Source organism: Saccopteryx bilineata, chromosome 1 (genome assembly GCF_036850765.1).
Source record: "Saccopteryx bilineata isolate mSacBil1 chromosome 1, mSacBil1_pri_phased_curated, whole genome shotgun sequence".
Taxonomy (NCBI): Eukaryota; Metazoa; Chordata; class Mammalia; order Chiroptera; family Emballonuridae; genus Saccopteryx; species Saccopteryx bilineata.
In genome coordinates this window covers 238404171-238430109 of record NC_089490.1, presented here as the reverse complement: position 1 = coordinate 238430109, position 25939 = coordinate 238404171, and the positions used below count along the sequence as shown (strand labels likewise).

The window sequence follows — 25939 nt, the reverse complement described above, 5'->3', positions numbered from 1 at the left end:
GTGTGAATAGAGTCCTCTTTCTACGGCCCTCCCTCCGACCACCACCACATTTTAAGGGAAAACTGTCACAGGTTGACTTGCTATACTTTTATTGCACTTTCTTTAAGGTCATGAAGAAGCTCTGTCCAAGTTTACATTGAAAAAGTTATTGCTGTTGGTCTGCTTCCTTGATTATGCCAAAGTCTCCAGACTCATTGATCACGATCCTTGTCTATTCTGTATAGACTCTGAATTCAAGGTATAGCTTTCACTTTGTGTCTGATGCTGTCTATCACACATGTAAAGCTTTTTCTTGCTTTTGTTATGTCTTTGCTCCTTAGAGAAAGTTGATTTCTCAAGGGACAGTGCTCTGGGGAGGAGGAGAAGGCTCACCCTGTGTGTCCAGCCCTCCCCTTGCAGGTGGACAGGGCCAGCACGACAACCTGTCCTTTGAGAATGAACAGACTGCACCTCTGAGGAATTGATCTGTGGGGAAATGTCTTTCCTGACTTAGTGTATTAGCAAACCAGTGCTAAGTTTTAGAGTATATTCTAAATTATGAGCAAACTTTTAAAGGGTTTACATGTACAGAATGATTTCAAGGATACTTTCTTTGTAAACAAAATCATACTATTGGCATGTAATACCTGTGACTGGTTTCTTGTAGACTAGTAAAGAAATCCTTCTGGCTTTCTCACGAGACTTTCTAAGTGGCGAAGGTGACCTTTCCCGCCACCTTAGCTTGTTGGGGTTACCCGTCACCCACGTCCAGACACCCCTGGATGAGTTTGATTTTGCTGTTACGAACCTGGCGGTGGACCTGCAGTGCGGGGTGCGCCTGGTGTAAGTATAAGACCTAGAATCGCTGTACTCGGAAATAGACTGGGACTGAAGTTTCCTGGAAGACTTCTTTTGTGTGTGTTTACACAGTCTTTCTTGCTTTTTCATATAATGGGATGAATCAGGGTTAAACAGCTGGAGTGTCTGTGATGTGTTTGGGAAGAGGGGTCACTTTGAGGCCCAGGTGCCTGTCCCCCACCCGCAGTGTTTCCCTGCCCGCGTGGGATGCAGCGCCCAGAGCAGGGAACTAACTATACTTTCAGACAGGGGAACATGCGTGTCTGCAGTGGTTCTGTGGGCACGGCAGCGCTGAAGGCCAGCGAGTGTATCAGCCTCATTCCCACACCGGGGACAGGAGAGGTGCAAACGACAGTAGCCTGCCCAAGCTTTACATAGCAGAACTGGGGTATGGCTCGTGGCGTCTGGGGTCCTATCACAGGGCGCTTCCTCGGGACCTGCCTGGCAGTCCCAGAGTGGGCTTGGGTATGTGCACAGTGGGCGTGCAGTTCCCACATGGGAATTGGAGGGGAAGCAGCTTCAGTGTGGGCCCCGTTGGCTCCAGGGTTTCTGGGTTGGAGGCACTCCTCTTATTTCTAGGAAACTTTCCTGTGTGTTATGTTTGACATTTGTGAGCAAGGGACCCCTAGATTTTTATGAATCTCCACTTTTTTAAAAACAATATGTACGTCACATGCTTCCTTCTATGGTGAATTTCTGTACATGTTCTTTTCTGATTATGTATTCTCACAACAAGGTAATAGTCTTTGAATTTTACTGTAACTTTCTCTTGAGCCATTTTTATATAGGTTACAGCATTTATTGAAAATGTGTCCCATATTATGCTTCTGTATGTTTTATATGATTATTTCACGAGTCCAGGTTGCCCCCTCTATTTTACGGCTTATAGGAATTCACTTTTTTAGGCTTCTCCCACTTTACATGAGGAGCAGTGACTGGTACTGTGTCCGCTGCCATTTTTCACAATGAAAGACTTTGTTGCAGGATTACTAAGGATGCTTATGCTCTGTGACTGGTCAGGACCCCTCCGTAGTGAAGCGACTCCATTGTACACAACAGACTTCTGTTCTCCTCAGTGCCCTGTGAAGCCCTGTTTTGCTTACGTGTGCTCTTGTGTGCAGTGTTGTTTCCTGTCACATTTGTCCACTCACCTCCGCCCTTGGCTTCATGGGGAAAGGCTGCTGGCTGACTGGGGGGCAATCGAGTTTTGGCAGAGTGCTTTAGAGTCTTTCTAACCAGAACTCTTTCAACTGGGGGAACTTATGTAGGCGATAACTATATTTCAGTGAAGTTTATTTTTTGTATGTTTCTAAATAACAATCTCATTGGAAAATTCCTGTACTGTGTATTAGGCGAACCATGGAACTTCTCACGCGGAACTGGGACCTCTCAAAGAAACTCAGAATCCCGGCGATAAGTCGTCTTCAGAAGATGCACAATGTCGACATTGTTCTCGAGGTCCTTAAGTCGAGAGGAGTTCCGTTAACTGATGAGCACGGTAAACAGTGAAACTTCTTCCCAACGGGAGTTCCTGTGCACTGACTCTGTACTAAGGGCTGTCTTGTCTTTTGCAGGAGGTGCCATCCTATCCAAGGACATCGTGGACAGGCATAGAGAGAAGACGCTCGCTCTGCTCTGGAAAATAGCGTTGGCCTTCCAGGTACAGCACGTTGATACACTCTGCGCTTTTTATGTCCATAATGACTGTGACTACTAAATGTTATTCTGTCTCAGGAACTGGGGTGCTCTTCACAGCACCCCCGCCCCTTTGGGGTGAGCGCTGTCCCTTCCTGCAGGTGAGACACTGGAGGGCAAGGTCACATCCCGGGCAGGAATGGGTTGAGGCTGGAACCGAGGCTGTGTGGTCTGAAATCCCTGAATTCAGCCATTGCCCCGTCCACCATTCCACGTCGGCGTGTTTGCCCTGAAAAAATAGAAGACTTGAACTTCTCCGGAATAAAAGTAATGTATCAAAAGTTGCATTATCCTTTGAAAGGACAAAGCTATTTCTCTGTGTTTCAGGTGGATATTGCTCTTGATTTAGATCAGTTAAAAGAAGAAATCAACTTTTTAAAATGCACGTGGAGGAAGAAGAAAGCGACATGCACGCCCCTGGGCCTGGCAGCCCCGCTCCGGAGGAAGGAGGAGGCCGGGCCACTTGGGTCCTGCGGGCGGCCCGATGGGAGCGTGCCACTGCTGCTGGAGTGGGCACGTGCCGTGTGCGCCTTCTACAGCCAGAGGGTCAGCTCCGTCCGTGGTCCGCCCTGGTCTTCGGACCAACCTGGTTCAAGTCCTGTGCACTTCCTGCACAAGTCCTAGATTTCTTAAGTAATTTAGTTTATATGGATTAAGCAGGCTTTTCCTCCAATGAGTGAAGGCATTGTCATATACCATGTCACCCATTGTATAAATCATGATTTTACGTATCACTAAGAAAAAATGCTTTAGTTGGGGGCATTAATAGGAGACCCTTGCATAGAATGGGCAGCAAAGGATCGCACCTCATATTAAAGGTGAATGCAAGTACACCTGCCACCAGGAAGAGGCAGCAGCGACCCTCCCCACTGGGCAGGGTGAGGAGAAGGCAAGGAATCTAAGCTGAGTTATCACTTGTCAGATTGATGTGGATTTCTCTCTGAAATTCACCTGTGGGTGTAAGTACAGGAAAATGAGCTGTCCCAGCCACATGGATATAGTACGTGGTATGACCAAATATGGAGACTATTATACCTTGAACAGTTGTTAGGAAAATTGTCAAATAAGTGCATGATCTCTGTTCTTATTAAGAACTAGAGACCATTGAAGGCTCTGGGAAGGAGTCCATCCCATAACCTGTCTCTGAATTTCTGGTGTTGCTGGCTGTCCTGGGCTTGTAGACATAGTATTCCAACCTCTGCCCTATCCTCTCAGGCATTTTCTGGGTGCCTGTCTCTGTGTCTCTCCTTTTTTTACAAATCTACCACTTGTATTCAGAATCCACCCTAGACATGATCCAACCCAGCTCAATAGTATAATCAAATTTTATTTTTAGAAGAGTTAATAATTTATAATTGAGAATTTGGGTATGATTGTTGTACTATACTAGGTGATAGTAGTAATTATGTGGTTTTCTTAGCTATTGGAACTATGGATGACAGAACCACAGTATCTGTGTTACATGCTGAGTGCTGTCATTTCCGTTTCTGGCCTATCTGTCCAGGTGGAGAACTTCACAGTGTCCTTCTCAGACGGCCGTGTGCTGTGCTACCTGATCCACCACTACCACCCCTGCTATATGCCCTTGGACGCCATCCGGCAGCGGACGACTCAGACCGTGGAGTGTGCACTGACGGGGTCAGTGATCTTAAACTCATCGTCAGAATCCGATGACAGCCGTCTGGATGTGTCTCTGAAAGCACCGGACCCTGGTCAGGCCCTCTTGCTTGGCTGACGCCTCAGAGTTTGCCTTTGCCACATCGGTTTTTGGCCAGCGCAATCTAACCTCTGTTCCTTTCTCAGTAGGAGGCCCCGCGGCCCCGCACACTGAGCTGCTGGAGAACGAGAGGCAGAACTTTCAGCTGGTGAGGTCTGCTGTGAGGGACCTTGGCGGGATTCCGGCCATGATCCATCACGGGGACATGTCGAACACGATTCCAGACGAGAAGGTACGGGAAGGAAGGGTGCCTGCCTTGGGGGCCGACAAGGAAACGTCCTGGAAGACGAGAGCTGAACGCCATATCCTGCTTGTCTTCTTCATCCTGCCATTTTCTCGCAGGTGGTTGTCACCTTCCTGTCGTTCCTCTGCGCGAGGCTCCTCCATCTCCGGAGAGAGACCCACGCTGCTCGACTCATACAGACGGCGTGGAGGCAGCACAGGCTGCGGGCAGAGCAGAGACGGCACCAGGTACCCCAACAGTCAGAACGCAACGCAGGCTTTTGCTCTTGAGGTGCCACTCGAGGTGTTCTCGATGCGGTTTTTACAGTTAACTGATGTTTGAAGTTACTGAGGAGATCGTGATAACCGTGTGTGCTTCAGTTTGGAGATGGCTGTTTCTGCCTAGTCCCTGCCGTTCCCTTCACCTGACTCACCTTCCCATGCTGTGTCGCCCTTCCACCGTGTCTGCTGTCAGGCACCTTGTCCACTGTGCAGATTGGGGGAAAATGAACCGGGATGCTCCTCCCTCCATTCTCCCGGGCTCCTACTCGCCTCCAGGGACCAGGAGTTCTCCATTCAGTGTCAGGCTGTGCTGTGGGGCCTCAGCCTCAGCCGGTGCTCCTGGCCTGGGCGTAGTGTCTGATCCTGCTCGTTCCGGCTGCCAGGAAACCACCTTTTCCCTCACTGTTCATTTTTTTTTTTTTTTTTTTTTTTTTGCATTTTTCTGAAGCTGGGAATGGGGAGAGACAGTCAGACAGACTCCCACATGCGCCCGACCGGGATCCACCCGGCACTGCTCTGCCCACCAGGGGGCGATGCTCTGCCCCTCTGGGGCGTCGCTCTGCCGCGACCAGAGCCACTCCAGCGCCTGGGGCAGAGGCCAAGGAGCCATCCCCAGCACCCGGGCCATCTTTGCTCCAGTGGAGCCTCGGCTGCGGGAGGGGAAGAGAAAGACAGAGAGGAAGGAGAGGGGGAGGGGTGGAGAAGCAGATGGGCGCTTCTCCTGTGTGCCCTGGCCGGGAATCGAACCCGGGACTTCCGCACACCAGGCCGACGCTCTACCACTGAGCCACTCACTGTTCATTATTGTCAAGTAGTGTCTTGGTTTCCCTCGTTTCATTGCTCAGAATGTTCAGGACCTAGGGATAGGCTTTGTGACCCCCGTAGTACTGAGGTTGTGTTACCATAAAACAGATATTTTCCTGAGTTTTGAAAAAATGTCATTTTTAACAATCTAAGAAATGGCCCCCTTGATCAAGTTGGAAAAACTATTTTCATCCTTTTTTTTAATCTCCCCAATCCTTCCACTAACAAAGCTATATTGGTTTGGAGAAACCAAACCAAATAAAATAAGTGTCCATGCTTAATAAATCTTATCAGATAACTCATGTACGTTCCACCCAATATTGCACTTCCATTTTGATCATCAGCACATTTATTATAAGTTCTCAGCATCCATGCAAAACAGCTACGCACTTGTTAATTAACAAAAGAAAAAGAATGTACTGGCTGAAGTAGCCTTTTCTCCACGTCAGTAAGAAATACATTAGTTATTCTTTCCCCTTATCACCTGATCTCCCTCCCCTGTAATCCCTGTTACCTTGGTTCTTGCAGAAAGTTTCTGCTTCTGATCAACAAAAGAGGAGGGAGAAGATTCAGGAGGTTTTGTCTCCCTAGGCAGCCTCTCCCTCTTCCTGTTAACATCAGTGTTTGTATCCTGAGCAGGATTTTTCCATGCGACACTGGTAGTCCGCAGTGGGTAGAATACTACACTTCTGGTGGGCCTAATTCCTCAGCTTAACTGTAGGATTGTCCAGGCTTTTCTCACGCCGTGGAGCGGTCCTCCATGTGATCCTCACCATGTCTTTGTATTTGCTTCAGTTCGTGAGTTACCTTTTTCCTTTGTCAGAGCAGCAGCTTGATCCCTTCTGTGGTTGACTGTGTAGATACCTACTGGTTATGGTTAAGTAATAATTAGACTCTATAACAAGTCTCTGTCCCACATGGCGATGTGAGGGGCTGTCAGACATGCAGTGTGCTGTCGCTTCCCCCAGAGGGAGTAAGTCATATCCTAGTTTCCAGTTCAGGGCAACTGATCCGCCCAGCCTTGGAGGGGGCAGCTAAGTGAGTAAGAGCATGAACTCTGAAGCCAGGCTACCTACTTCCCATTCCGGCCATCCTACCAGGGGACTGACCATCCGCTAGACTGCTCTGCCTTGGTTTCCTCATCGTCGGAGTAGTGCCTGTCCCTCTGTCCTTAGGGTTGTTATCGGACTAGATGACTCACTTGTGAGGTGTGTAGAATGGTGCCTGATGCCTGCTAAGTATTAATATGTATCATGGTTCATTGTTCATAAGGGACAAAGATGCGGGCACAGACTCCGGTGCCCGCAGGGCAGCTGGCACCTCTCTTGCCCTGCTGTGGGCTGTGGGAGGTCCCAATTCTCTGTCTCACACCAGATACTCTGTTCTCTCGCACCCATGGAGCTTACAGCCAATGTATTCTGTGTTAATGGGGTGATTTACTTCTCCCTTTTTGTGAGTTCCTTTGTTCAAATTGTAACAAAGCAATGTGACCTTACGCTATAGAGCATCTTGTTCATTTTAGGATCTGTCTTCCTTATTATTTTCTCCCCGTCTTCCAACATTTCCTAGGAGATTTGGTCCCGTCATGTAAATACATTTGCACATCCACCTATCAGTTGTTCCGTCCTGCCCAGACGTGCCCATTCTCCAACTGTGAGCATTTCCAGCAACAAGTCCCGGGCTTTTTTATTTCCAGGATCAATTTGCTTAATATTTAACAGCTGAATTCCTTAGAAATAATTTAGGGTCTCAAGTGACTATTTTATTTGATTTTTTGTTTCTAGGAGAGAGACAAAGCTGCAAGAATCATCCAGTCAGCTGTAATCAATTTCCTGAGGGAGCGAAGACGGGAAAAGGAGGCCCAGGCCGCGGTTCTCATTCAGAAGCAGTGGCGCCGCCTCCTACAACAGAAGAAGTTACTGATGGTCAAGAAGGAGAGGCTGGAGAAAGTTCAGAATAAGTCAGCACTGGTTATTCAGGTAGAGCGTCTTGGAATTTTTGAGTTGAAAAGATTTTAATGACGTTTTAAGGAAGAAAATGAAATATAATAAACTTTTAAATTATTGCAGTTTAGGCTCCTACATTTTATCTAGTACTTAAATTTAGCAGATACTTAGGGGGCATTTGACATCTTGTGTCCTGGAATGTGTCTTCAGTTTGACTCAAATCAACTCGTTTTTAAGCAAAGTGTTTAAAAGATTAATACATTCAAATGTGTGAAGTGTAGAAAGTCATGTCTCTTTTACTTTGTGTCTATTCTCACCTCTCGCAGAGACACTGGAGAAGGTATTCCACCAGAAAGCGCTTTCTGGAACTGCGGGCATGCACAGTGGTCCTGCAGGCCTGGATACGGATGAGGATTGCCGCCGCCACTTACCAGCGGTGTCGCCGGGCCGCAGTCACAATCCAGCGGTGCTGGCGAGCCCGTGCGGTGGGGCAGCGGGACCGGTGGAGCTATGAGAGGCTCAGGTCCACGTGCTGCCACATCCAGGCCAGGTTCCGGAGGTGGCAGCATTGCCAGCTGCAGCGACAGGTCCAAGCCACGCGGATACTGCAGAAGGCCTTCCGAAGCTGGCATTCCAGGAGACGTGCCGAGCGAGAGTGCTGTGCTGCCGCCATCCAGGCATGGTACCGGATGCACAGGCAGTTACGGCGGTACCGCCGCATCCGAGCTTGCGTAGTCATCGTCCAGGCTCGAGTCCGCGGTATGCTGGGTCGGAGGGCATACCGGAGGAAGCGGGAGGCCATCCTGACACTGCAGAGGCGCTGGCGGGCCCGGCTGCAGGGGGCGCGGGCACGCAGCCTCTACCTGCGGATGCGGGCTGCGGCCGTTTGCCTGCAGGCCGCCACCAGGGCCCTACGCACGCGCCGTCTGCGCAGTCGGCTCTGGGCCGCCCGTGTGTGCCAGTCGTGCTGGAGGATGAGACGGGACAGGCTGCGCTTTCTGAGTCTCAGGGGATTTGTCATCTGGGTGCAGGCACGCGTGAGAAGACACCAGCAATTGAAGAAGTACAAGAAGGTGAAGACAGCCACCCTGGTGATTCAGATTCATTTCCGCGCTTACCTGTGGGCCAAGGAAGTTCGAGCATCTTACCGAAAAACACGCCGTGCTGTGATTGTTCTGCAGTCTGCCTGCAGAGGCATGCAAGCCAGGAAGAGGTTTCATCATACCCTCACATCTGTCATAAAGATTCAGTCGTACTATCGAGCTTATATCTCCAGAAAACAATTTCTGAGCCTAAAGCACGCTGCCATCAGGTTGCAATCAATGGTCAGAATGAGGCAAATGCGGGAGCGGTATCTCCACGTGAGAGCGGCTGCACTCTTTGTCCAGAGGAGGCACCGGTCCCTCCAAGTGGCTGCAGCGACCAGAGCAGAGTACATGCAGGTGCGGGCATTCTGTGTCCAGCTGCAGGCCTGGGTGAGAGGCTACCTGGTCCGGAAGCAGGTGAGGCTGCAGAGAAGAGCTGCTGTCTCCCTGCAGTCTTATTTCAGAATGCGGAGGGCGCGGCAGGACTACCTGGGCCTGCGCCGGGCGGCCCTGGTCATTCAGAGCCACTACCGTGCACATAGAGCGTGGGCTGTGCAGAGGCAGGACTTGCAAGCCCAGAGAGCAGCCACTTGCTTACAGGCAGTGTACCGAGGTCACAGAGTGCGCCAGCGCCAAAGGCAGTGGTCCAGGGCTGCCCAGAGAATTCAGGCTGCCTTCCGGGGCTACCGCGAGAAGCGGAAACTTCAGTCTGTGCTTTGGGCCGTGGTCAGGATTCAGAGGTGGTTCAGGGCGTGCAGGACAGCTTGTGAACTTCGAGCCCAGTTCTTACGGACAAGGAGGGCTGCAGTTTCTCTGCAGGCCGCCTACCGGGGTTGGAGAGTTCGGGAGATGCTCAGAAGGGAGCATCAAGCGGCGACAAAGATTCAGGCTGCTTTCAGAACGGCCAAGGCCCAGAAGCAGTATCGATCGCTAAGGAGAGCAACCTTGCTCCTGCAGCAGCGTTGGAGGGCACGGGCCACAGGGAGGAAGCAGCGTGTGGAGTGCGCTGAGCTCCAGAGCGCAGTGCTGACGGTTCAGGCCGCATGGAAGGGGAGAACAGCCAGGAGGCGGATGCAGAAGCGCCACGAATGCGCCAGCATCATCCAGTCGTACTACAGAATGTACGCACAGCGCAAGAGGTGGAAAGCCGTGAGACAGGCTGTGCACCTGCTTCAGGTGCACTATCGGGCCTGCCGTCTGGGGAGGACACAGCAGCTCCTGTACTGGAAGACCCAGGCCGCTGCCGTAACGCTGCAGGCTGCCTACCGAGGGATGCGGGCACGGAGGAAACTGCAGGAGTGCCATAGGGCCGCCATCACCATCCAGTCCACATTCAGAGCCTACAGCGCCAGGAAGCGGAGCACAGCCCACCGAGCCTCAGCTGTCACCATTCAGAGATGGTACCGAAATGTCCAAATGGCAAACCATCAGCGCCAGGAATATTTGACGTTAAAGACAGCAGCGACCCAAATCCAAACTGTTTACAGGGGCCTTAGAATGAGAAGGCATGTGCAGCAGCTGCATGCGGCTGCCGCTCTTATTCAAGCCACGTTCAGAATGCACCAGTCCAAAGTGAGATACCACAAAGTGAGAGCAGCAGCTGTTGTCATTCAAGTACAATACAGGGCATACCATCGGGGGAAAGTGCAGCGTGCGCAGTACCTGGCAGTTCTGAAAGCTGTCAGCACCCTTCAGGCCGGTTTGCGAGGCGCGCGAGTTCGGCAGGTGCTCAGAGAGAGGCGGGCTGCAGCAACACGGATTCAGTCCTGCTACAGAAGGTACAGGGAGCAGGCCTATTTCGCTAAGTTAAAGAAGACGGCAGAAGCAGTCCAGCACAAGTTCCAGGCAGTAACAGCAAGGAATGTGCACGTTCAGAGGTACCAGAGGCTAAGGCGTGCTGCCATCCAGATCCAGGCCGTGTTTAGGGGCATGAGGGCGAGAAGACATGTGAAAACTATGCATGCAGCCGCCACCCTTATTCAGAGGAGGTTCCGAACTCGGCTGCTGCGGAGGAGATTTTTGGCTCTCAGGACAACTGCCGTTTGGGTTCAGAGAAGGTACCGTGCAAATGTTTGTGCCAAGCAGCACTTGGAATTTCTACCCTTACAGAAGACAGCCACTCAGATCCAGTCGTTCAGAAGTTGGTTGGTAAGGAAAAGGGTGCAGGAAATGCACACAGCTGCCACTGTCATCCAGGCCACTTTCCGGATGCACAGGGAGCAGGTGAGGTACCAGGCCTTAAAGCACACCGCGGTTCTCGTTCAGCAGCGATTCCGGGCACGCAGAGCTTCACAACTGCAGAGAGAGCAGCAGGGCCGGCAGGGGCACACGGCTGCGGCCATCCAGGCTGTGTACCAGGCAGGGAGAGCAAGGCGGCTTTCCCACGGGGAGCGCAGAGCCGCTGTCATGAAACAGAGCGCCCACAGGAGGCACATGCAGCAGGTGCTCCACCGAAGGGTCCAGCGGGCAGCAGAAGTGACACAGGGGAAATACAGCACAAGTGAAGGGCAGGCTCGGCAACACAGCGGACGGGTGGAGGTGGACTCTCAGGACAGTACCGCCACGGAGCGGAGCCAGCAGCACCGGGTTGCCATCATTGTCCAGAAGCACTTCAAAGCCGTCACTGCAAGGAGGCGCTACCTCCACCTGCGGGCCGCTGCAGGTTCCGTGCAGAGGAGGTACAGGGTGTTGGCTGTGGCACATGCCCACGCAGCCATGCGCCCACAGTCCCCCTGCAGAGGGGCGAGCGCATCGAGTGGGACCCAGCGCGGTCACCCGGCCACCATGCTGATCCAGGCCACGGACAGGATGTGCAGGACCAGGGCTGCTCTTCAAGCCGAGACAAGGGCAGCTGTTGTACAGAATTATGACAGGTCCTGTGTCAGAGCAACGGCGGGAAGGGGACAGGTCCTAGCCGTCCAGGAATCAGTACAGACTCTTGGAGCTGCTGGTAGAGGCGTGGCAGTTAGACCAGATTTGGGAAACGGGTGCGGGGGAGAGATGGTAGCCGTTTCCAACCGGCCTGCATCCTGTGGTGATGGACCTGGAACCCAGCACGCAGCTGCTTGGAGCCCAGTGGTCAGGTGCCCCCGGGGGTCCAAAGCTCCCCCAGTCACTGGTGCTCAGGCCGCGGAGTGTCACTCACAGAGTGTGGCTGTGGGCACAGTTCCAAAAGCTCCTCGGGAGGTGGCCACAGGGACACTGGAAACGCAGACATGCGCTGCCCTGCGAATTCAGACCTTCCTTCAGATGGCTGCATGTCGGAGAAGGTTCGGCCGGCAGAGGAGAGCCGCGGTCACACTGCAGGGGTTGTTCCAGGCTCAGTGGGCCAGGAGGCGGTTCTTGCTGCTGAGAGGGGTGGTGCTGGTGGTCCAGAGTCATCACTGCGCCCGTGTGTGGGCAAAACATCAGCGGCAGATGTACTTACAGACCAAGAGCAGTGTCATCATTATCCAAGCGAGAACGCGAGGATTTCTGCAGAAACGGAAGTTTCAGAGAATTAAAGACAGCATTGTAACAATTCAGGTATTTCAATACTTAAATATAAAGCCTGCCCTCTTTGACCCATATATGTTAATATGTTAGACTTTGTGAAATGAGCTTCAGCAGATCATAAAGAATAGTACTTCTAACTACTGACCATTTCATCAATCTCTTAAAATGAAGCATTTTTGAGAGGGAAAAAGGGGCACCAAGAAAAATTTAGCTAAGATAGCAAAGAACTGGGGTTTTTCTAGACAACTGATGCATTTCAGCAGGTCTAAACCTAGCATTCCCAGAAGGATATATGGTTTGATGGGTGGGAGTTCTCCATTGGGTGACATTATTTATAAGTGAAGGATGAAAGCTAAGGGACACTGATATTTGGCATAATATAGGCCCTATGGAATGACTTTATTCCTGTACTCACCTGCTGATCAGAGCTGCCCAGACCAGATGGACGCCTGTGTTTTTTTCTGAGTATTTAAACATTTATTTGCAGGGCACTTTTATCCCCTGGAGAGAGGCCCAGGAACTGCAGGAGGTTCCACTGCCCGTGTATGACCTATGCTGGTCCCAGGGTGGGCATGTCAGCATCTTGCTGGGCTGCTGCTAAGCTTAGAAATAATATTTTCATTCAGCAAATGCCAGGTGCCTGAAATGTGTCCAATACTGTTGTGGGCGATAGGGACAGACAGGAAGGTACACTTAGAGACTGTCCTCAGAGAACTTAAGCAAGGCAGAGTAATTATAATATAGAATGAGAAGGAACCTCAAGAAGGCAACCTGGGCCAGTCCTGTGGTCAGGGAAGGCTTCCCAGAGCAGGTGGCCTTTTATGCTGAGATCTTAAGAAGAAGGATGAACTGGAAATAGCCCAGTAAAATGTATTGAATATATTGAAGGGACATTCCAGTGGTAGCAGATGACATGGAATTTAAAACTAGAGAGAGAGCCTGTGTTGTGCAAAGAAAAAAAAAAGGAAACCAGGATGGTAGTAGAAGGTCTGAGATGGTAGATTCTTCCAATTTACAAAAAAATAAATGAATAAACGTCCCCCTTCCCTTTTTCCTATGGTTGTGTGTTGACTAGGCTGCATGGAGGCGATACAGAGCCAGGAAATACGCATGTGTGGTGAAGGCTGCCTGCAGGATTCAGGCCTGGTACAGGGGCCGGAGAGTGCAGAGGGACTACCTCGCCGTGCTCGCCTTGCGGCATGCTGTGCACATCATTCAGCGCTGTTTCTACTGCAGGCTGGAGAGAGCGCGGTAATGTGTCGTGGCTTGGGGGGGCGAGTGTCTTTATATAAAATAGCACTGCTCACTGCTTTTCCTCTTAAATATCTGCTAGGCTTAATTTATATGGTTTATTTTGTTTTCTCCATTAATGAAACATATATTTTGAAGATTCTTATTTTTTGAGACAGTCTTGATGATATAATTCAGTAGAATATACTTTCTTAAAATTGACCTATTCAGACTGATAGGAGTGAAGGTGAGGACTTAGGGGAAGAAATCCAGTAATGCTGGTTTCCTTTTTAGTGCATCAGTTCACTTTGTTTGCTAACTTAGCTACTGGCAAACTTTGTTTGCTTCATCATTTTTCTTTTTTCCCCCTACTCTGTCTTTAACAGTGAAGACCTTATTACCTACTAGTCTCAGTTCATTGTATTTCCCTACTCCTACTTTGTTTCTTTTAAATACATTTTCAGAAGCTCTCAGCAGATTATATTATTTTTTATTTCAGAGTATGAGAATTTTTCTGTAGTACACAGGGTCGATGAATGCCCCTATCAGTCAGTGCTGGTTTCAAAGTTCTTTTCAGGGGCGCACACCAGTGTTAGGACTGAGTAGTTCCTTGAACAAGTCCATGGTCAGATTCCAGGCTTATCATATAAACATATATTTGCTAATCCCAGATATTAAAGGACTGGGGTCTAATTCCCCTGTGCCAAAATGCTGAATTTTTCTCATTGGTACTCAGCCTTATTTTCTAAGAAATGTGGCAGTGTGACTTGAGTTCATCTTTCTGCCTTTTCTGTGTTCATTACCCGAAACAGATCAGCAAGCCTGTCCGCTCGCCACTTTATCTGTTACCCCTGTTTGATGCCTGACTTAACCTCTAGCCCTCACTTTTTAAGCTGTTCTCCAATTCTGCTTATATAATGTTTTTCTTTAGATATTTTGATGATGGCTGACTTTCCTTTTGAGTGTCTGTTTCTCATTTGTTTGATGCTACTGTAACCTCCCATATTATCTTGACGGAGTCCTGGCTGCCTAGATTCGCTGGCAGCATGCACTCAGATTCTGAGTTCCCATTATTCTGCCACCAACCCCCCCCTTTATGCTGGGCTTTGTCTGCTCTGTTACTTGTACTTTCTTTTGATTCTGTTCAGAATTCTTTGTCATTCTAGAACTTCATATTTCTTGCCTACTACAATACTGCCATTTGCAGAACTTCTTTTTCATGGTGTCAATGTGTGTGTGTGTGTGTGTGTGTGTGTGTTTAAAATGATGATTGTGGCCCTGGCCAGTTGGCTCAGTGTTAGAGTGTTGGCCCAGCATGTGGAAGTCCCGGGTTCAATTCCTGGCCAGGGCACACAGGAGAAGCGCCCATCTCCACCCTTCTCCACCCTTCCCCCTCTCCTTTCTCTCTCTCTCTTTCTTTCTATCCCACAGCCAAGGCTCCATTGGAGCAAATGTTGGCCCGGGTGCTGAGGACGGCTCCATGGCCTCTGCCACAGGTGCTAGAATGACTCCGGTTGCAACAGAGCAACGCCATAGATGGGCAGACCATCTCCCCTTAGTGGACATGCGGGGTGGATCCCGGTCGGGCACAGGCTAGAGTGTGTCTGACTGCCTCTCTGCTTCTAACTTTGGAAAAATACAAAAAAAAAAAAAAAAAAGATTGCTACAACTAAGAATAATTATACATTTTTATGCCTTTTATTTTCTTTATCCTCTAGTATGTATTTAAATGGGAGTCAATAAATACTTACCGAGTAAAGTAATTGGAAATTGCTTTCCAATAACTACTTTCAGGTTTTTGAAAGTGAGAGCATCAGCAGTTATCATTCAGAGAAGATGGAGAGCAACACTTTCTGAAAGGACAGCTCGTGAGCACTTCTTAACAATGAAAGTAGGTTTAGAAATAAACACGGCTTGTTTGCAAGAACTACATTAGGAAATAATACAAAAAGGAAAGCTTTAAGACCTAACTATGCATTATTTTAAACACATCATTGCCATCAGTTAAAACCTACATTTACTCACAAATATACTATTTGTATTTTTGTTTATATATGTATGTTATAAGATGTTTTCAAACTCAACTTTGAAGTGACTTTTAGAATAATTTATTTGGAGAAAGTGATCAGAGATGTAGCATATCTTGTGTAGTAAAAGTCATACAACACCATACTCTTGAAGTTACAACTGGTGATCTATTTAAAATATTTAGCATCAACTCTTTAGACTAGCTGACTACCTGTGTTGTTTTATTAAAGAAATCAAACTTGTAGGTAAACATCCTGCCCTAGGGGACACTGGTGTTGCCCTTCCAGTGAGAGCCAGGAGGGTGAGGGCACAAGCACCAGGTGTCCCTGGGCCCTGCCTGCCCTTCACGGGACTTCATTAGCTCTGGACCGGTATGGGTTGGGAAGTCATATACTGTCACCTTTTTCTATCTGAGAAATATGGCATTCTTAAGCTAAAAATGTAAAAATCACAATTTTGCCATTCTACTTTGCTTTGAGAAATGAAGACCTTCAGGTCACTGTGAGAGCTTCCACGAGAGCCCTGTGTGTGCCTTTGCTGGACTGTGCAGTAATCAGTACAGGCGGGCTCGTTTGAGTTAATGTCTCCGCCTCCAACAGTTCTGCCTGGAATACTGGAGCCTTTTTGAGTTTGATATTCATACACTTCTCTCGTAATAATTAGCACATTCAAAGCCTTACATAGCTGTTATTGAAAACTCTAGTTAAACTAAGTGCTATTATTCTTTAGTAAAGTGCACAAAAAGTAAGTTACTCTCTATACCAGCGGTTCTCAACCTTTGGGTCGCGACCCCGGCGGGGGTCGAATGACCAAAACACAGGGGTCGCCTAAAGCAATGAAAATACATAATGCATATCAGGTATTTACATTCCGAATCATAACTGTAGCAAAATTACAGTTATGAAGTAGCCACCAAAATTATTTTCCATTTGGGGTCACCGCAACATGAGGAACTGTATTGTGGGGTCACGGCATTAGAAAGGTTGAGAACCACTGCTCTATATACCCTGAATGATGGATTATACAACTGGAAATATTGTAAAAGATTGTAATCACTTTTGAGTTACAGTATAAGTAATTTTAATACTGAAATGTTAATTGACTTTGGGTAATGGGCACACAACACAATCAACAGTAAGTTAAAAGTTAATTGCTAATTTATATATTATAATTTGATATTGATGATACGCAGAAGTAAACATTAATCGCTTGCCTTCATAGTCAAATATTTGGTCGTTGATATTTTTTCTCCTTCAGATTTCAGAACAGAGCACTGGAGTCAGGCTCCTCCGCTTCACAGCCGCAGCACGAGGCCACCTGGCGGCTCTCAGGATTCAGAGAGCCTACAGACGCCACCTGGCCATGAGGGAGGCTCAGAAGCGTGTCCGTTCAGTCATCTGCATTCAGGTGGGCTTTTCCGTCTCAGTTCTTATCCGTTGTTGATATTTAATAAGTCACCTCCAAGTATGTCGTGCTCAGGCCCTGTGATGGTTAGCCTTTTCCGTCAAGCTGTTTGGAGGACTTGAGACTGAGGAGCAGGAGGCTGTTTTCTGACACAGGGACAGCCCTATGACTTGTTCTCTGAAGTAACCACTCGCTGCGCTCCCACCAGCGGTCTTAGGGTGCCTGCTGCTCTGCCTCCTTGCCCACAGGTGGCATTTGCAGATTTGCTGACCAATGGCAAAGTATCTCTCATTTGTGTTTTGGATTCAAATTCTTACCTGTATGTTGTGTGCTTTTTTAAAAAAGCACTTTTTGTCTAACTTTCTGTTGGGTACTCTTTTTAAAAGCTTTATCAGAATTCCTTATTCTGGATGTGAATCCTGTTTGTGTGTTACCCCATCCTTACACAGGATCTTGCGTGCAGAAACGTCTTGCAGGATGATGTGTGTGGCTGGGCCGCGCTCACAGAAACCGTGGGACGCCGGTCACGTGTCCAGGGCTAGAGCAAGGAGCACAGACACGGGCTGGGGGTGGTTTAGAGAGACTGGCCGGGGATGCGACGGCACTGGGAGGGCTGACCGGGGGTTTTCAGAGTTCTGCTAGAAATGAAATGTTCTGTTTATTTAGGTTTGCGTGTCTATGTATGCATGTATTTTCTTGACCTCCATGTGTTTTAAGCAGCGGTGGTTCCGGGCGAGGCTGCAGTCGAGGAGGTTCGAGCGGGTCTGTCTTCACATTGTGGACATCCAGCAGGAGGTCCAAGAGCGTGCGCGGCGGGCCCGGGCGGTGACAGTCCTGCAGCGGGCTGCGCAACGCGTCCTCCTGCGCAGGCGCCGTGAGAAGCTGATCCGCGGCATTGCCAAGTTCCAGGTAGCCGAGGGCCTTACTGTTCCGGCCCAGCAGTGTGTCTGCCGTTCATCTAGAATACCAAACGGTTTGAAAGTTAGAATTAAAAAGATCAGCCAATAGGATAAGTCTAAATACTAAGCTACTGCAGCTTCTTTTCAGATTCCTGGGAGGACGTTTATGTTTGAACATTGAAAAGTATATTTGCATTTTGAAAAGAGATGTCTTTTTCAGTGAATGAACTGCAGTTTATATACGGGAATATTAATGTATTTTTTTTTCTTCTGAAAAATTGATTTAGCTCTTTTCTAGAACCTGAAATGAGCTTTGAGTTGCAGAGTATCTGGTCACATCCTATAAATTTACTAGAAACACTGACTTAGTGGAGGGAAATAAGGGTAGAGTTGTATGTTAAGTTACAGAGGTCCGGGTTGCAGCCTTTAAATGACAGCGTTGTCTCCAAGGCGCTGTGGAGAGGCTACTGGTGGCGGAAGAAGCACGACAGCATGAAGATGAGAGCCATCCGCATGAGCCTGCAGGCCCTCAGCGGCGAGGCCCGGGAGCAGGACAAGCTCTGCAGGAGAACAGCGCTCGCTCTCCACCACCTGCTCACCTATAGGCACCTGTCCGCCATCCTTGAGGCCCTCAGGCACCTCGGTCAGTGCCTCCATGCCGACCGGGTCCCGCGGGACAGACAACGCAGTAGTGACGCAGCGTTGGTGATAGCCCTGTTTCCTTGCTGTGAATTTCCCTCCCTTCTTTTTTCCTTCCAGAGGCTGTTACTAGACTGTCTCCACTTTGCTGCGAGAACATGGCCCAGAGTGGAGCAATTTCGAAAATATTTGTGTTGATCCGAAGTTGTAACCGCAGTGTCCCCTGTATGGAAATCATCAGCTATGCTGTGCAAGTTTTGCTCAACGTTGCCAAGGTAGTTTTCCATTTTAAGAACGAAGGCCTTATTGGTCAGGCAATCTGGCTCAGCAAAGGAAGTGTCAGTTTGTTCATTGCTAGGACTTAGATCTGAAGTTCAAATTCATTTATGTACAAGAAGAGTCTTAGGGGGAAAGGATGCTCAACCTGTTAACGTGACTCTTTAAGAAACACTAATTTTTTATGGCTTTGTGTATTTAATCTTTATAATATTAATGACAGTTGTTACTAGCATTTATTCAATACTTACTTATTCATTGAGAACTACCCCTATGTATTTCATATTATTATTCCCATTTTAAAGAGAAGGGGTAATTTTTTACATAAGGTAAGTTCCTTACCTGAAGACTCAAGTGTGCTGAGCGGTCGAGCTGAACGTGGACCCAAATGTGTATGTATCCCAACTTTTAATCTCATTCTGTTCTCTGCAAGTATGAGAAAACCACGCCCGCAGTGTACGAGGTAGACAGCTGCGTGAGCACGCTGTTGGAGCTGCTGCAGACATACCGGGAAAAGCCCGGTGACAAAGTCGCCTACAAGAGCGGGAACATTTTCACCAGGACCTGCTGTCTGTTAGCTGTCCTGCTCAAGGCCACGAGCCGAACCTCTGTGAGTACCATGCAGTGGCGCTAGTTTTCACGTCCCTCCAGTTTCTGACCGAGAGTGGATTTGGAGGGCATGTTGGAGGGAGGCGGACGACTGAGGAAGAGGCAGGTACAGTTACGCAGTGGTTCAGGCAGAGCTTGTCCTTGACTGAGGGCTGTGTCACTTTGGGGACTTCGAAGAGGAAGTTCACAAGATTTGTTAACTGGATATTGGCTTTGATATTTGCCTTTTTACTCAGTATAGATTTTAGTGTACAATTTTTGAATTTTATAATTGTATTACAAATTAGCTTATGATAAAAACCAATCTAACTTCTGAACTTGGAGAGCCTGGATTTTGATTGTTAAAAGCGGGTAAGTTTGCTGCATAGTATTTATTTATTATGATTGATTTTGGTAGCCTAGAAGGAATTCAAAAATTACTTTTTATTACTTTTAAAAAATGTACATTTTCTTTTTTTAGGACGTTCGGAATAGGTCCAAAGTTGTCAACTGTATTTATAGTATCTACATGCTAACTGCTCGTAAACATAGAATAAATACTGAAAGGATACTTCATAACCAAAATGAGAATTCTTCTATAAGAATTCCCTTTATTCCAGAAACTCCTATAAGAACAAAAATGGTTTCACGGTAAGCAGAAATGCTTTCTGTAATTTTGTGTCACTGTTCACGTGTTCATTCAGCAAACGTTTAGTGAGTAACTACTGAGAACAATGTATTGTGTTTGACAGTGGGGACACAACATGTGGACCAAGGGGATGTGGTGAGTGTGCGCGAGACAATCTCAGTAAATAAGGACCAGCACTGTAGCTGCAGAAATCAGGTCTGAGGTTCTGGGCAGAGGAACAGTCTAGAGCAGGGGTCCCCAAACTTTTTATACAGGGGGCCAGTTCACTGTCCCTCAGACTGTTGGAGGGCTGTACTATAAAAAAAACTATGAACAAATCCCTATGCACACTGCACATATCTTATTTTAAAGTAAAAAAACAAAACGGGAACAAATACAATATTTAAAACAAAGAACAAGTAAATTTAAATCAACAAACTGACCAGTATTTCAATGAGAACTATGCTCCTCTCACTGACCACTAATGAAAGAGGTGCCCCTTCCAGAAGTGCAGCGGGGGCTGGATAAATGGCCTCAGGGGGCCGCATGTGGCCCGCAGGCCGTAGTTTGGGGACCCCTGGTCTAGAGACATGAATGAGGGAATCATTAGACTCAGGAGTCACTGGAGAACATTGAAGGCCTCGGAGGTGAGTGTGGTCGCCTTGGGTTAAGAGGATGCACAAAAAGGAAAGTCAAACACTCAACCTCAAGGTCACCCCAGTTACTCCAGGACTCAAATAGAGGGAAAGCCGGCCAGGAGCTGACAAGGACTTGCTGATCAGATAGGAGGACATTCCCAGGACGGGGGTGTCCAGCCAATGGTGTGGGATGCCGCTGAGAGGTTCAGTTGGATGGAGATGACTGGACCATTGGGTCGTTGGTGAGTGGTGACACATGCACGCGCGTGTGGACTGTAGGAAATGGAACCCAGCGTACAAAAAACTCATGAGTTAGTTTATCATGACACTAAAGAAGGTACGTTATTGGTTACCCTATGGTGGAGAACCAACTCGCAGTAGTTCCTATGGTACATAGGAAGAAGCGCGCATGCTCCATGCCTCCTCACCGGTCATAGCACTTAGCTTTGTTGTTGCCATGGTGAGCTGTGAGCAGTGTGAACTGCTTTAGGATGCTTATTTCACAGTTGGACAGAAATAGTCTTCTGGATTAAAATTTATTAATGGAGACCATTTCTACATAGGTTTCTTATTTAAACACTTGATAGATTTTTTAAATATTAATTACATTTTAAAAACATTTATTTATGAATGGATTTTTTTCTTTTTTTTTTAATATAGGCAGGATTTTTAGGTACAGTACTCGTTACCATAGGAGTGCAGTGCAGTTCAGATGAGTTTTGGCTGCTGTATGGAGTTGTGAACCCACCCCCACAGCGTTCCCTGTGCCCCGCCCCGTGCAGTCAGCCTTCCCCTTTAACAGCCACCGAAGATGTGGTTTCAGAACCTCTGGTTTTGCCTTTATTATGGTGTCACAGAAATGGAATCACACCGTGTGTCACCTTTGGGGCTAGCTTTTATTTCACTAATGCTTCTGAGGTTTGCCCAGGCTGCTTGTAGGACTTAAGACTTCCATTCTGTCTCACCTGTCTCTCCCCGACATGGACGGACCCCACTCGGTTTGACCACTCAACAGCTAATAGATGTTTGGGTTTTTAGCAGGCACATGTAAGGTGGGGATGCCTGTGGTGAGAGTTATGTGAGGGAGCTGCGTGGGCTCCCGGCTGCTGGACTCTGTCTCAGTGGGCGTGAGGTTACATGCACCGGTGCAGAAGCAGGCCAGGCAGGGTGAAGAGGGGACTTCCGAGGAGAAGAGAAGTAAAATTGTCCTCTCGGGCAGAGACAGGGCATGTCAGGTGCCCATTTGTGTTTGCAGGTATTGGCATAAAGTTGGTCAGCCTGGTTCTTGTGCTGTGTCCAGTGAGGTGGTGCCTTTTGCCCACGTGGATGTTGACATTACTGAGAACGGTGACGGGAGCTGAGAGAAGCAAGAAGCCTGCTTACAAAGACGAGGCCCCAGGCTGGGGTAGTGGCCAGAGGCTGTGGGGAGCCAAGTGGCCTAGGCTCAAAGCAGCCGCAGGATCCTTTGGGAAAGATGGAGTCAGTGACGTCTGGCAGTGTGGTCAGGAAGTGATGTGTTCAGGAGTAGCCATGGCAGAAAGGTGAGGGTAGCTCTTTTCAGAGAAGGACTTCATTAATTCAAAACCTTTATTCTTTTCACAGACTGAAACCAGATTGGGTTTTGAGAAGGGATAGCATGGAAGAAATCATAAACCCCCTGCAAGCTATTCAAATGGTGATGGACACACTTGGCATTCCTTATTAGTGAAAACAGTCTCAGTGTGTACAGTGAAAAGAAGTATTAAAGCTATCATGAACTTGTAAAGTGTTTTGGTTTTTTTCATAGAACTTCTAAAATCTGATTTTATATTAAATAAATATGTATACCAAATAAACTGTTTTTACATTTGTCACTCTTCTATTAATAGCTTTATGCACGTGAGAAACTAATGTTATAAAACAATTACAACACTGTTATTCATCTATTATCTTAAAATATTGTTAGTTTGAATATCATCTACTCCTAAAAGGAATAATTTATTAGCTTTGTCTTATAGATAAATTGAAGTGTTTTTCTAACACAAATGTTGGAAATTTAAGAACTGATTGGGGTTATCATGTGAGCTGGGAAGACTGGTATTGCTTATAATAGAAACCTGTTGTCTATTCACATACCACAGACCTGAAATGATCCTGTGTTGAGACAAACTTATTTCCTATAGCTTTGAGTCACTGTCATCAATACTTAAACTGATGTGATTCCAGGACCATGGCTATTTGAAACCTGATAGTGTCCTAAGAGTGTCTTAATGGAAGCCATAAAAATTTGTGACAGATAAAATCAGTGGTAGCCAGAAATGGAGAGACCTTGTAACCACTTAATTCACTAATTTTTTAGAGTAATGATTAAGCCTAATTAGCCTGAAGTTGCCTGGAATTTGGTTAGGGTAGATTTCAAAATCATATTGGTATATTAAACAGTATGTTGAAACGAACTGGATAAATTTTGATATTGCTTTTTTTCTTTTCCTTTCAATAGTGTCTTAGAAATTCTTGGTGATATTTTTAGACACTTTTGTGGACTGTGAAGTGCTTTGTTTTCCTCTTTCATCTTCCAGTTTTCATAGAGACGGTCTATTTACTTCCATTAAATTATGCTGCTGGGATGTAATGAACCTGTGTGAATTGTCACTGGTATTCATTTCCCCTAGAGTGCTTAAAACCAAATTTCCAGTAGATGTTATTCTGATCATAGTGCCATTTTAAATTTGGTTTTAAATGTATACATGAGTAGTATTGCAGAGCTATGATTTTTGCAAATAAAATCCATGCTTTCACATTCTTGGAAATTTTATCTACATGTCCTTCATGCAGCTTTTTTTTTTTTCCAAATTTTTATTGGATAATGCGTAATGTACATGGGACGTTGTATGGCTCTCACAGAATTACTTTTTTTTTTTTTGTATTTTTCTGAAGCTGGAAACGGGGAGAGACAGTCAGACTCCCGCATGCGCCCCACCGGGATCCACCCGGCACGCCCACCGGGGGCGATGCTCTGCCCACCAGGGGGCGATGCTCTGCCCCTCCGGGGCATCGCTCTGTTGCGACCAGAGCCACTCTAGCGCCTGGGGCAGAGGCCAAGGAGCCATCCCCAGCGCCCGGGCCATCTTTGCTCCAATGGAGCCTTGGCTGCGGGAGGGGAAGAGAGAGACAGAGAGGAAGGAGAGGGGGAGGGGTGGAGAAGCAAATAGGCGCTTCTCCTGTGTGCCCTGGCCGGGAATCGAACCCGGGACTTCTCCACGCCAGGCTGACGCTCTACCGCTGAGCCAACCAGCCAGGGCCCTCATGCAGCTTTTTTATTCACACCGTTATTTGGCTTCTTGAGAGGAAGAAATTCATATTGTGCATTCTGTATTTAAAACCTTTAAAAAAATTCCTACAAGTCAAAAAGACCAGCAGTTCAATAGAAATAAGCCCAGAACATGCAGAGAAGTGAAATTAAAATGGCTTTCAAGTCCATGCAAAAAGGACTTCACTCTCAAGAGAAATTTAAATTATATTGATATGTTTTTACTTGTCAAATTGCAAACAGGAAGTGTTTAATAAACACTGTTGGGACTGTGGGAAAACCTCTGGTCCTACTAGGAGAGTTAATCAGCACAACTATTAGAAAAATTTAGCAATATTTATTATAAATGCACATTCCACTTCTGGACATTTGCCCTAATTGCCACACATGCACAATAACACGTGCAGCTCTAGGTAGTGCAGACACTTTAGCAACTCTATTATCCAACAGTAATGAGTTGATTTAAATTTACATGCAATACAGGCCCTGGCCGGTTGGCTCAGCGGTAGAGCGTCGGCCTGGCGTGCAGGAGTCCCAGGTTCGATTCCTGGCCAGGGCACACAGGAGAAGCGCCCATCTGCTTCTCCACCCCTCCCCCTCTCCTTCCTCTCTGTCTCTCTCTTCCCCTCCCGCAGCCAAGGCTCCATTGGAGCAAAGATGGCCTGGGCACTGAGGATGGCTCTGTGGCCTCTGCCTCAGGTGCTAGGATGGCTCTGGATGCAACAGAGCGACGCCCCAGAGGGGCAGAGCATCGCCCGCTGGTGAGCATGCCGGGTGGATCCTGGTCGGGCGCATGCGGGAGTCTGTCTGACTGCCTCCCCGTTTCCAGCTTTGGGAAAAAAAAAAAAATTTACATGCATACAATAGCAGACTGCCCATTGGAAAACAAGAAAACCATTTCCATACCGCTAGACATCCTCGCCAATATGTACTGTTAATTAAAAAAGAGAGGAGGAGGTACAGATTTGCTTCACATGCTTGAGATCACTGGGAAAGTGCAAAAGGCAGGTCAGGCATTATTTGTCTTCTAGATGGGGAACTGGGTGGCCCAGGGATGTGGGTGACAGCGACTTCTCCCTTCATACCCTTTGAAGTTCGCTCCACATGAACACATTGATTTTTTTAAAACAAACATTTGAAAAATTATGTTGTTTACCTTTGTATCTTGCCTGAAATAAAAGGGTTTTTTTTCCTGACGTTTTTAAAATGAATACACTTTCTCATACTGTTAAATTTGTAGAGGTAATAGACTTTCTATATTGACTCAAATTGGCAAATGCTAACTTTTCAAATACAAGCCAGCATAGAGTTTAAGTGAAAGAGGGTTCCTTAGTGAAGCAGGGGGACAGAGAGAGCTACCCCCCAGGCAGAGCAGCCCCTCCCGAGTGGGCTTTACATCTTTCATTGAGGCTCATTTCATCCAGGGTTAGGGCACTCAGTAAGAGAGAGGGATACTCAGGGTTTTTCTGGGAAATGGGTGGAGACTTCTCGAAAGAACCCTGTCTGCTGTTTGGGCTTCCGCTTCCCATCACGCATGCGTGGGTGTATCGTTTAGGATGCTAATGTATTACAACAAGCACATCCTGAGGGTTGGGGTTACCCAAGGTGAGATGATTCTCTGTATTGGTTCCAGCTGGTGTTCTGCCGGCTCTTAAGCCAGAAGCCCATTGCAGGTTGGTCTACTATCTCCCTGATAGTCCTTTTGCCTGTATTGGTTACAGCTGTTAAACCACATATCTCACCTGTGGGGATGAGCAACAGTTTTCAAATAAAAAAAAATTTTCATTTAATGAAAATGAGCAGAGGTCACCTATCCCTAAACTGGAAGTCACCTGAAGGTCTGTGAACAGAAAAATGAATAGGTAAATGTGTGGTGTATTAACAGAATGAGATACTATACACAGAAGGAACTACTATCTACTACAACCCAAGATATGGATGAGTCTCACAAAATATTAAACAAAAGATGCCAGACAAAATAAAAAATACCATACAATTTACGTAGTATAAAAACCAGTGAAACTGATGTATGCTGTGAAAACAGAAGACAGGGTTTCGCAACGGGGGTGGGTATAGGCAGTGACTCGGAGGGGCTGTCCTGTTTCTTTCTTGTCCTGGGTGCTGGTTTCTCGAAGCACGCAGTGTGAGAGCTTTCCCTGTAACGTGGTGTGTTTTTCCAAGAGTTACAAAATTGAAATCGTTATAGCACTGTTTTGTGGTTTAAATTAAAACCCATG

The 25939-nt window shown here is 47.4% G+C and overlaps 1 protein-coding gene across 2 annotated transcripts in view; it reads left to right on the top strand.

The window, feature by feature from the left end:
• ASPM (assembly factor for spindle microtubules) overlaps positions 1 to 23128 on the top strand; it is a 33420-nt gene extending 10292 nt beyond the window's left edge. Inside the window, exons 9-27 of one of the 2 annotated variants that reach the window (XM_066238486.1) lie at positions 108 to 238; positions 647 to 822; positions 2190 to 2335; positions 2412 to 2497; positions 2860 to 3078; positions 4037 to 4244; positions 4339 to 4481; positions 4592 to 4720; positions 7342 to 7536; positions 7830 to 12113; positions 13159 to 13334; positions 15108 to 15204; positions 16599 to 16748; positions 17466 to 17654; positions 18095 to 18287; positions 18404 to 18558; positions 18993 to 19169; positions 19629 to 19798; positions 22016 to 23128. In XM_066238486.1, coding sequence (XP_066094583.1) covers positions 108 to 238; positions 647 to 822; positions 2190 to 2335; positions 2412 to 2497; positions 2860 to 3078; positions 4037 to 4244; positions 4339 to 4481; positions 4592 to 4720; positions 7342 to 7536; positions 7830 to 12113; positions 13159 to 13334; positions 15108 to 15204; positions 16599 to 16748; positions 17466 to 17654; positions 18095 to 18287; positions 18404 to 18558; positions 18993 to 19169; positions 19629 to 19798; positions 22016 to 22118 — 7127 coding nt within the window. In that variant the 3' untranslated portion in view covers positions 22119 to 23128. Of the gene's footprint in view, positions 1 to 107; positions 239 to 646; positions 823 to 2189; positions 2336 to 2411; positions 2498 to 2859; positions 3079 to 4036; positions 4245 to 4335; positions 4482 to 4591; positions 4721 to 7341; positions 7537 to 7829; positions 12114 to 13158; positions 13335 to 15107; positions 15205 to 16598; positions 16749 to 17465; positions 17655 to 18094; positions 18288 to 18403; positions 18559 to 18992; positions 19170 to 19628; positions 19799 to 22015 lie in introns of both variants that reach the window. The other variant, XM_066238476.1, reaches the window with a different exon arrangement.
• Positions 23129 to 25939: the final 2811 nt, after the last annotated feature.